General features: G+C 44.5%; 1 protein-coding gene across 6 annotated transcripts in view; it reads left to right on the forward strand.

The window, feature by feature from the left end:
- The window catches only part of DOCK2 (dedicator of cytokinesis 2), a 433,369-nt gene that overhangs the window by 32,641 nt on the left and 388,636 nt on the right, over positions 1–12,092 (forward strand). For 5 of the 6 annotated variants that reach the window (XM_021940250.2, XM_017960117.3, XM_021940247.2 and 2 more), the window contains exons 4-7: positions 154–209; positions 692–788; positions 3,789–3,937; positions 11,199–11,334. In XM_021940250.2, coding sequence (XP_021795942.1) covers positions 154–209; positions 692–788; positions 3,789–3,937; positions 11,199–11,334 — 438 coding nt within the window. The remainder of the gene's footprint in view (positions 1–153; positions 210–691; positions 789–3,788; positions 3,938–11,198; positions 11,335–12,092) is intronic. The other variant, XM_021940249.2, reaches the window with a different exon arrangement.

The following is a 12,092-nucleotide window of genomic DNA, read 5'->3' on the forward strand; positions in this document are numbered from 1 at the left end:
TCCAGCCCCTGCTCTATCTGGCTCTGGGTTTATTCCTTTAAAGTGTGAGGATTTTATAAGCCAGTAGCTTTTGGAAAAAAATTATAAAGACCTAGGGTCATTCATTTCTGCGGTGATATATCTTTTTATTTCATTTTGTTTTGTTTCCAACAGGGCATTTTTCCTAAGTCATTTATCCACATCAAGGAAGTGACAGTTGAGAAAAGAAGGTATTTGCCATTCTTCACCACACTTGACCCTCCAGTGGCTCATGGATGTCTCTGTCCTGTTTATTTTGAGAATCTGACTTGGCAGATCTGAGGGGTGCTCAGCTAATCTTCCTCGTGCCTGTGTGTATTTGTGGATCTCCTTTCTCTCCCTCAATGGGAGATCTAATGCAAGTTGATTCATGTTCAGATCTGACTCTGAGGGGGTATTAGTTTGGGGAATCAAACTTTTTGCTGGCGGCTACCTTAGAACTGTATTAAAGTAGATTAATCCTAAATAATGAGCCCACCCTAGCAAAGGAGGACATAACAAAGCAAGTCCCTTGTATTTGCATAACGTAATTGGTGTGGCTATTGGAGGCGTTTTAGTCTAATGTCAGGAAGGGCCCTGTTCGCAGCTGCAGCTTAATGCAAATTTGTTCGTGTTTTATCTGGTCAGCACCTGGGTCTCAATTTCACACCACTTTTTCTCCCACCTTAAATAGAAATACTGAGAACATCATTCCTGCAGAAATTCCTCTGGCACAAGAAGTGACAACGACACTTTGGGAATGGGGAAGCATCTGGAAACAACTCTATGTGGTGAGACTCAGAATTGCTCCCTGAGATGGAAGCTTCTTGCAGTCTTCAGTTTGGTTCCAGTTTTCAGTTTAGCATTGAGTCAGGCAGGTAGAGGTGGCTTTGGTGACATAGCAGAGCGCACACTGTTAACGTATGAGGACATCAAGGCCTAGAGAGGATCGGGGACTTTCTCAAAGTCACAGAGCTAGCTAGTGACAGAACCATAATCAGTGGTGTCTGCTGTGAACCTTAGGTGTTTAGTACAGAAGTTGTCAAAGTTGAGCATGCATAAGAATCACCTTGAGAACTGTTAAAAATAAAGCTTCCTCCCAAGGGGTTTAATAATCTGCATTTTTAGTAAACTCGGATTTGATTTGCTAGTCTGCTGATAACACCTTGAGAAATACTGTTCTTAATACTTTAATTAACCAATGGCTATTGTCCTCAGATCTATGAAGAAGTTTTGACTCTGGAAAAACAAAGAACATATTTTTGCATTTTTTTTCCCTGTTTGGAAGCAAATCTAATTTTAAATCCTCCTTTGATGCTCTCAAGCTCCTAACGAAAGCAATTAGCTAAGCAAACCATTAAGCTGAGAGTGAAAATGTCAACCAAGGCTTACTGCATGCTTATTACGTGCACACATGCTGGTGAATGCACAGGATTTGTAGACTTACCTTTCATGGTCTTAAATGTTGACTCCCATGTGGACATTTCATAATGTCCATTATGAAGACATAATTGGCACACTCAATTTTATTTGCTTTAGAAAAGTTTAGGGGGCAAAGAGCATCCTTTGGCTAAAGCAATTTTTTGTTCATCTCCACTACTCTCGACCTTTTTTCTTTTTTCCTTTTCTTTTTTTTTTTTAAGATGGAGTATTTCTAGTAGAGATAGGGTTTCACCATGTTGGTCAGGCTGGCCTTGAATTCCTGACCTCAGGTGTTCCACCCACCTCGGCCTCCCAAAGTGCTGAGATTACAGGCATGAGCCACTGTGCCCAGCCCATTAGCCGTTTTAAAACATCACAATGACATGTACCATTGAAGCTTGGCATTTTCCCTTAGGAAATCTTTGAATAGTAAGTCCATTTGCTCTAGTCAGGAGGTCCTTAAACATCTAGTACTTCGGTATCACATTCCTGATTCTTGCCATATCTGCATACAACCTGTGTAACATTTACTTAACACCTGCATTGGATCTCTTTTCAGTAAGCTTGAATCTATAGACATAAAGAATGAGATAGCATGCTGCATCATTCCAGCAGTTCTCGATTCCCCATCTCCAACTAGATGCCCCACAATTCAGTTCAACTCTGACTACCCAGGGTTAGTGCCAGACTCCGTTGTTTAAAGCCTCAATCCCACAAGATAGCCCTCACTTTAGATGCCAGTCACAAGTCCTGGGTGCCCAGGCTACCTGAAGTTCTGTTGGACTTGGCTATAAATTCAGGGATTCTCACTACCCCTCCCTGCCTGGGCACTCCCTTTTCCCACTTCAGGTTTCATAATTTGTTAGAACAACTCAGAGAACTCAGGAAAGTGCTATACATATGATTACGGTTTTATTATAAATGGTGTAATTCAAGAACAGCCTCGTGGAAGACAGACACAGGGCAAGGCTTAGAGGGGCACAGAGCTTCCATGTCCTCTCTCGACGCACCACCCTCCCAGCACATTGATGTGTTCACCTTCTGGGAAGCCACTCAAACATTATTCACCAAGAGTTTTAATCAGAGTTTCATTACACAGGCATAATTGATTAAATTATTGGCTATTGGTGCTTGAGCTCAATCCTCAGTCCCCCTCCCCTCCCAGAGGTTGGGGTGGGGCAGGTGGAGGGGAATGGGGCTGTTAAGTTCTAGCCCTGTAGTCATGTGGTTGGGGGTTTGGTTCCTGGTTGGTTCCTCTGCAACCAGCCCCTCATCCTGAAGCTATCTAGGGGGCCCTCCTAGAGTCACCTCATTAGCATAAACTCAGGTATCATTGAAAGGCTATTGTTAGGAATAAGAAAATATATTCTTATCACTCTGGATATTGCAAGAGTTTTAGGAGCACTGCTTCAAGAACCAAGGACAAAGTATATGTGTGTGTGTATATATATGTGTGTGTGTATACATATGTGTGTATATATATTTTTTTAATTGTACCACCCTCACTTCCCCAAATGGAAAGACAAAAGTACTTGGCACAATTAGAAGAACGTTATTCAACTAAATACAATGAAAACAAGATAACATTATTTTTACTAAAAAAAATTTCGGAGACAGGGTCTCGCTCTGTCACCCAGGCTGGAGTGCAGTGGGGCCATCATAGCTCACTGGAGTTCTAAACTCCTGGGCTCAAGCGATCCTCCCGCCTCAGCCTCTGGAACATACTTGCTATTGTACCCGTCAAAAGCTCTGAGTCCAAGACCTTTACTCTCTCTTTGTTAAAAAAGACATTAACAATGTGTGGGAGGTGTTAGAGACATATTACTATAAAACTGCAGCTTTCTCTTTCCCTTACACAGAAGGAAGGAAACGGAGTGGAAGAGAATCACCCTAGGGGTCCATGTTGTTTGACCTTGTATCTTTGTACCACGAAGAGCCATCTTGCTTTCCATAGGTGGTACACATGCCACACTTTGGGGAATGCTGCCCTAGAAGCAGTCCTTTATCATCAGAGAAATGGCCCTGGCTCCCAGCCTCAAAGGGCCTGAGCTTTGGGACCTCCATTAGGGCAGATGTTCGTAGCATTCCTGTTCAATAAATATCTTTTTGGATAAAGTCAGAAATCACTCATTCCTTAACCAAGAAGTGATTGAGATTTTTATTTTTGCTTTTGGGAAATCCCTGTGGCCCACGGGGAATAAATATTTCAACGACTAGGACCCCCGCCTAATCACTTTGTAGTGGGTAGGGCTGGGAGAGAGCCTCAGGCCACGGCCCTTGACCACACTCGCCTGACTTTGGCACAGCCTGCCAAATAGATGGTCAGGCCCCTTAACGCAGGCGATTATGGGTTGTTTCTTGTCTCCTAGGCCAGCAAAAAGGAGCGTTTTCTGCAGGTGCAGTCCATGATGTACGATCTGATGGAGTGGAGGTCCCAGCTTCTCTCAGGAACCTTGCCCAAGGACGAGCTGAAGGAACTGAAGCAGAAAGTCACGTCCAAAATTGACTATGGCAACAAGTAACCTCTCTTTCCTCTGTAAAGAGGCTTTCTTCCCCCAGCCATCCTCTCTCTTCCCTTTCTCTCTCCCCAGAAGCTTGGTTTCATTTTTAGATGCAAGTTTGTCACTTTCTGTTTGGGAGAAGGTTGTGACCAATGGCTGTGCTTGTGTGCTGTTGTTACCACCCCCGGGGGACCGAGGGACACGCAGGTGGAGAGAAGGCTCGTGCTTACGCGGTGTTATTACCAGGCTGAGAGATTTAGGACACTCATTTAACCTACTTCCGATGGACTAGGGAGCACAGTCATGCTGGTTCACTTTCAGCTTAGTTGTCGTTTTATCCCTGCATTTGCAAAATTCTCCCTTAAATCCCAGTGTGAGACTTAATGTCTCTTCCCCCATCCTAAAGTATCCAACCCACACACCATCAGCTAACTCAAATGCACAATTACAAAAATGTTTCCTCAAAAGGGAAGAGAAGTAAAAATTGGTTGGGATTTGAATGCTATCGAGTTAAGGAGAAAATGAACCAATTATTTGAGGTGGGACAACCCACTGATAATAACATTATAAGTAACTCTTAATCAGAGCTCGTTGTACACCAGGCTTGCTGCTAAGTGTTTTACAGGCATTGTCTCATTTAATTCTCGTAATAACTCTATGGGGCATGCAGTTTTATTATCCCCATTTTTTTCAGATGAAGAAACTGAGGGTTTTCAATAGGGTAGGTAACTTGTCCAGAGTTGCACAGCTAGTAAATGACAGAACCTGAATTTAGACCCAGGCAGTCTGGCTCCAGGGTCCATGGGCCTCACCACTCTGCTACTTGGATAGCATTTGGGAACTATAAGGACCTCCCCTCCCTCCTGATCTTTTGAATGGCCTCCAAACATTCTGTTCATTTGCTCATTCATTCCAACCACAGACATGTATTGAGCACTTATAGTTGGCTGGATTTCCTGCTAGGTATTGGGGCTGTAGAAATAAAAGTCCCTGTCCACTCAAGGGTCACAGTTCCAATTAGGAGTAAGCCACAAGTAAACTGCTGATATGTACTGTGATAAGTTCGATAGCTCAGGAAGCAAGAGTTACTTTTAATGAACCTTAGAGAAGGAAGTCAAGGAAGACTTCCTGAAGGAGGTGACCCCTGAACTGAAGTTTGAAGGATAAAGGGATATTAAGGAGGCTCAAAACAAGAAGGAGAGTCAGGGGCTCATGAGAGAGCATGGCATACTCAAGGAACTGCAAAGCAGGTCTGAAGGCTGGAACACAGGGCCTGAGGGGGAAGTAAAAAGCCCATTTAATGGGAATAAAAAGAAGTTTCCCCAGCAGTCAGGCCAGGCTTTCTTGTCCTGCCATAAGCACTAGGAGGAGGATTCTGAGAGGAAAGTCAGTGGCTCCAACTCACAGCTGATCCAGGAACACAGTCCCTCTGCCAGTGCCTCTGTTGGCATCTGGCAAGCGTGTCCAAATCTGCTTATAAAGCACATCATCCTAAAGTGACAGGAAGGGTTTGCCATGCAGCTGCTACTGCCGTTGGTTCCATGGTGTCTTTAGCTGAGAACAATTGCAGCTGAGTGTATGGGAATTGAGAGCTGCTTTACAATGACATCTACGACCTTCAAATGTTGTTTTCTTAATGGGGGCTCCTAAGAAGAAGGACCAGGAATGGAAAAAGTGGTCGCCACTCACAGGAAGCCTTCCCTGATTTTCCACTACCCTCCTTGGGCCGGGGTAGGTGCTCTTGAAGGCCCTGAGTAGTAATTGCCTCCTTTTTGGCCCGGCTTCCCTCCTGTTGTGGGAGCTCCTATAGGATGTTGACTGTCTAAATCACCTCTATGCCTGTGCTTGGAACAAGGTGTGCACATAGTAGGTGCTCAGTGAGTGATAACTGAGTGAGTGGGTGAATGGTGGTGATGGGAGAAAAAGAAGAAAGAGGGTCCTCCCTAAACCAGCCCCTCTGCAGCATCCTCTGACCTAGCCCCGTGCTTTTAGTTCTGTCAGCTTCCTCTGGGGAAGTGAGAGATGCCCTGTGGCACAGGCTGAGACCTCAAGCTCAGGGGCCCCCTTATTTACCTGACTACTTCAGCTGCAGGCGAGAGAGTTGGGCATCTTATCACTGGCCTGATAGTTCGGGTGCTCCGAGCTCTGGTATGGGATGGGCAGCTCCCCCAAATCCAGGAGGCCCACCGTCTGGGCCGAGTGTCGGATCAGCCTGGGACTGCCTACCTCCAACCTCCAGCAGCTGGGAGAGTGGGTGGGGGTGGCACAAAGTGGAACTGAACCTTGGAGGAATGGTCAGAATGAGCTTGTTTCTTCTCTCATTCCATTACTTCATTCAGATACCAAACTTTCTTTACACACCTGGTAGGCCCCAAGAGTACGGGGTACAGACACATACAAAATACAGCCTCTGTTTTTAGCAACAATCAAAAAGCAAGCAATGAGAAATAATGATAACTTCCAGAGTGCTCACTCATTTCCGGAGGCACGGCTTAAAGCCCTTTCCAGGTATTAACTCTGTGAAGTCTCACAACAACTTTATGAGGTAGGCACTAATCTCATCTTGTTTCTCAGGTGGGGAAAGTGAGGCTCAAGAGCGATTAGGTGTGTGATCTGAGAAACAAACCTAGATGCCTCTTTATCAACTAAGATGGACCCTAAGGTTCAGGAAACAACAGCTACCTATGGGTCAGGTTGAGCGTTCAGGGGAGCTGGCTTGGCAACTCCCTAAATTCCTACAGCTACGAGAAAAACACCCTCTTGCCAAACTCCCTAACAATAGGAGCCATCAGGCAGATTATCAGACCCCTCCTAACTCTGATTTACATCCACACCACTATAACTCTAAGCGGACAGAGGACTGGCCTGCTAAACATTCTTTTTTGATAGAGAACTGCAAACCTTAAGCCAGTTTCAGCTAGCTTAAGGCTGTCCACAAACTGTGTCCAGTAGTTCACCTTTTGATGTAAAGTGCCAAGTTTCACCTCATTTTAATAATAAACCCCACCCCAAAGTGAACATGGGCTGTATGTTACATACACGTTTACCCATAGTGTATGCTCTTGTCTCCATAAATATGTTAATTTTTTCCCCAAACCTGCTGACTATGTATGATGTTGGCTCTGTGAGGCATAAAACCCAACACGTCCTTCCCCTCTTCAAAGAAAGGGCACCTTCCACACATACCAGAGACTGTCTCTTCAAAGTTTGCAAACCGATGTCACTAGTAAGGTTCTCCTTTCTCTTCAAAGTTTGCAAACCAATGTCACCAGTAAGGTTCTCCTTTTGTAATGAAGCGCAGGCTCTGTTGCCCGCTGCTTGCAAAGCCAGTAACAGGGACAAAGTGCATTGTAAGGAAAGTGACTTTATTTCCAAAGCTAGTCATGGGGAAACATACAGGCTCACCCCTCTAGAAACCACTTCAAGACTCTGGGCTGAGGGCAAGGGTTTCAGAAAGGGAAGCTGGATGTGGGAGGCATGCAGGGGCTGTGCAGGGTGCAGGGGCTGTGTGTCTAGGCCTGATGCCGGTCTGGAGAACAGGCCGGTGCCATCTTGACAGTGGCCAGGCTGTCGATCCATCTTGAGGCAGTCTTTAAGTGGGGGAGAATTCTGTAGCTGCACCCTCATGCCTAGTTTGTTTTCAATTAGCCCCTGGAATTTCTTAACAAGCATAGAGTTAAGTAAATGTGCATGGAGTAAGAGCGTATATGGTAGAAGAGGGAAGGGAATGGAGCTTCAAAGTAGGTTTCAAGGGTATATTTTAAGACTAAGGAAAAAAAGGTTTCTACAGTTTTTCTCAAGGCTACGTCTTGAGTTTTGCTTTTGTTTTTTTTTTTGAGACAGAGTCTCCATCTATTGCCCAGGTTGGAGTGCAGTGGCATGATCTCAGCTCACTGCAACCTCCACCTCCCGGGTTCAAGTGATTCTTCTGCCTCAGCCTCCCAAGTAGCTGGGACTACAGGCGCATGCTGCCACACCTGGCTAATTTGTGTATTTTTAGTAGAGATGGGGTTTCACCACATTGGCCAGGCTGGTCTCGAACTCCTGACCTTGTGATCCACCCACCTCGGCCTCCCAAAGTGCTAGGATTACAGGTGTGAGCCACCGAGCCTAGCCAAGAAAAAAGTTTTAAAATGCATTTTGAAGCTGAGCTCCTTGGTTACACTTTCTACTATTTAGCCATCCCAGTGGTCTTTTGAACAGCAGGTGATTTTGCTCAAGATGCAGTGGAATTTGAACTGATAATGTGGCTGCAGAGTTCAAGTGCTTAACTGCTGCACTCTACTGCCTTCCAAGAGCCATGTGGGTTAATAAGGGAGGCAGAGAAGTAAACAGCCACTTTCAGTCGGAAGTCATACACATTAGGAGTGCAGGAAGCATGGGCAAGAAGGTTGGAGGATGTGGGGGTGGGAGTCAGGGTGGAGATGACAACCACTCTGAATCTAACTAGACCAGCAGGAATTATTAGGTGAAATGGAGAAGAGAAACTCAGAGGGAAAGAATGTGGGAGATGAAAGGTTCACGTGACCATGGAGAGGAAGACATGGGTGGACTGGGGCTGGAACCTTGAGGATTTTAGTGCCAAGTGAGTCTGGATTGTCCAGACAGCAGTGGGGAGCCATCACAGATTTTTAGGTGGCATATGCAATGGTGCAATCATAGCTTACTACAGTCTCCATCTCCTGGGCTCAAGTGTTCCTCCCACCTCAGCCTCCCGAGGAGCGGGGACTACAGGTGCATGTCACCATGCCCAGCTGAGTTTACCTTTTTTAAAAATTTTATTTTATACGCATACAGTGGGGGCTTTTCCCTCTTCCCTCATCTTGGCTTCATTTGATCACTTCCTTGAACAGATGAGAGCAGTGGGGTTACATCCTGATGAGAGGATGCCTAAATGTTCTGCTCCCCAAAATGCATGGTGGCTGCATTCAGAGGCTGTGGAGGACAGCCTCTCCTGCCCCTAGGTCACAGGAGTCCTGTCAATCCTACTGAAGCTCCCAAAGTTCCAAGTGATTTTGATGTCCAAGGATTGAGGAATCCTCAAATGACTTCTCCACATCCCAAGATAGCCAGACCTAGGAGAATGTTTTATTCATGTATTTTAGAACCGAATCCACTTCGATACATATTGAGGAGAACAGCCAGAGAGATCTTGGCATTAAATTATGTATCGGCAATGCTCCATCTTTTCCAAGGTCAGGAGAGCCTCTGCTAAGCATTAGCTGAATGTGTTTCTTCCCCCTTAGCATTGCCGTTAGGCAGCATGGCTGTGCCCCATTATGAGTCATATTGAGTTGGGAGTTAATTTCCTAATGAATGTGCACAAATGGGTGAACCTTGGCTCCCTTCCGACTACATTTGGACAAGATGAGAGATGTGCCTCTCAATTCGATTCTCTGATAGAGATGAAGACGTAGTCTCCTTCATTTGTCTTGCTGCCCTTCCAGAATCTTAGTAGTGGCAACCAAGCAGGACTACGGTTGGCCTTCTCAGAATCCATCAGCCCACCTCCTCCTATCTTTGTATGGACCACTGAGGCTCTTCATCTCAATATCAAGTGCAAAAGCAGTTTCAAGTTAAGGTTTCTGCAAACATACCCTACCCCACCCTGCAACCCATACATTGCTCCTAGGCTCCTCCTATCTATTATAGCAAGCATACCAGAGAGGTTATGAGTGTGGACAGAGATGTATTCTTAGTTTTCACTAGCTATATGACCTTGAGCAAATTAATTAGTCCTCATATCCTCAGTCTTTTCTTCATTTGTAAAATGGGGTTATTAATAGTATCTCCTTCATAGGGTTGTTATGAGAATTAAATGGATTAATTTTATGTAAAACACTTATCCTATGTGAGCTTATTGTAAGTGCTGTGTGAGTTTGCTGCTGTTAGTGTCACTGATGCTGGTCAGGATGACAGGTGTGATTGAAACAAATCAGTACCAAACAGGGAAAAGCTTGTGGCCTGGAAGTCAAATAGCTGAAAGCAAGCTGTGGGTAACAGTCAATATGTCTGAGATTGTTTTTCCCCAACTGCTATTTTCAAATTTTTATTGAATAATATATAAATACCTCCTCTGTGTATATATTTTTAAAAAGGCTAGGTACGGTAGTAGCTGGGCATGGTGGCATGTGCCTGTAGTCCCAGCTGCTCAGGAGGCTGAGGTGGGAGGATTGCTTGAGCCCAAGAGTTCGAGGCTATGGGAAGCTATGATCACGCCACTGTACCCTAGCCTGGAAGACAGAGCAAGACCCTGACTCATTAAAAAAAAATTAAATAAATTGAGACAAGGCACATGTAACCTTTGACCCCTTTACTCCTCCAGCCCTAGGCCCCTAGCTGTCCCACGGATAACTTGTGTTGGTAGTTTGGTCCTTTTTTTCATTCAGAGCTTTCTTTCATACATAAGCTTACTTTTATACATGCACCCAGATAACATATCTGGCCTATTTTTTGTTTGTTTTATTATTTATTTATTTATAAAAATAAATATTGTATGTACACTATATGCATCTTTCCATGCTTGATTTTTGCACTGAAATATATTATTAAATATAGTAAAACTATTTACTATTTTAAAAGCTCTGCTATATGGTATTCCATGATAGATAGGTCACTGTTGATTTAGCCATTTCTCTTTTAGACTTTTTTTTTTTTTTTTTTTGGTGAGATGGAGTCTCACTCTGTCACCCAGGCTGGAGTGCAGTGGTGCAATCTCGGCTCACTGCAACTTCTGCCTCCCGGGTTCAAGCAATTCTCCTGTCTCAGCCTCCTGAGTAGCTAGGACTACAGGAGCTCACCATGATGCCCAGCTAATGTTTGTATTTTTAGTAGAGACGGGGTTTCACCATCTTGGCCAGGCTGGTCTTGAACTCGTGACCTCAGGTGATCCACCCACCTCGGCCTCCCAAAATGTTGGGATTACAGGCATGAGTCGCCATGCCCAGCCGACATTTTTTTTTTTTTTTTTTTCAATACTTGCTGATGCGGTCAAGGCTACAACACATCCTAGTTCAAGTGTTGGGTGTTTCAGTTTAATACCGTGGAAAATACACCTTTTTAAAAAATTGAATGCACACTACTACAGTACCTTCCAAAGGGGGTCTACTATACCAATATGCACTCACTAGCAGTGTCCCAGGCTATCAGGGTAGAGCTCTTCTTTGTGACTGTATGATCCCCTGAAATCAGTCGAACTTTCTGGTAAAAAGCTTCTCACCTATCAGTGACCTAAAGTTCTCCCCTGATTTATCTTCACCTCCAGTTTTTGCTTTACAGAATCCTTGAGTTGGATTTGATTGTCAGAGATGAAGATGGAAATATCTTGGACCCTGATAATACCAGCGTCATCAGCTTGTTCCATGCACATGAGGAAGCAACTGGTAAAATCACAGAGCGTATCAAAGAAGAAATGGTGAGCTTTACTAAATAGGCTTTGGCCAAGTCATCCAATCATTGAGCACATCATAAACTTAAAACAATGGGCTAATGAACCAGACTGTGTATTATTCAAGGGGATCTGTCTATGGCCTGAGATGATCAGCAGCCACATGTGTTTAACTGTGGTTTTGTACCCACATCTGTAATTCATTCAACATCCATCTCACAGGTAGTTAAATGCCAGGCAAGTTTCTCGATCTCTTGGCACTTGTAGCTTCCAGAAGGGAGAATAGAAGAAAGGCGATAAAAAATTAAATAAATAAGTGAAAATATTAATTCCAGATGAGTTTATAAAAGGCAATGAACCAGGGTTATGTGAATCAAAGTGACTCAGGAGCTATGTTAAAAGGCACAGCCACGAAAGGCCTCTCTCAAGAGTGACATTTGAGCTGACACCTGAATCACGTGAAGGCACCAGGCCTGGGACGATCTGGGACAGGGTGTTCCAGGCAGAGGGCACAGCAGGTGCAAAGGCCCTGAGGTAGGACTGCATTCTGATTATTGAAGGAGTAGGAAAGCCAAACAAGGATGAGGTGTGGTGAACAGTCGGGGAGTTCAGGCAACGTATTTGCAGAGGCAGGTAGGTGGAGCCAGATCTCGAAGGGCCTGAGGGGTTTTGGAAAAGAGTTTTGATGTTATTCCCACTGATGGGAAATCAGTGAAAGATTTCAAGGAAAGGTTAACAGTCTGATTTTTATTAAAAAACTTATTTTAGCTGCTCTGTATTATTTG

This window comes from Papio anubis, chromosome 5, assembly GCF_008728515.1.
Source record: "Papio anubis isolate 15944 chromosome 5, Panubis1.0, whole genome shotgun sequence".
NCBI classification, from domain to species: Eukaryota; Metazoa; Chordata; class Mammalia; order Primates; family Cercopithecidae; genus Papio; species Papio anubis.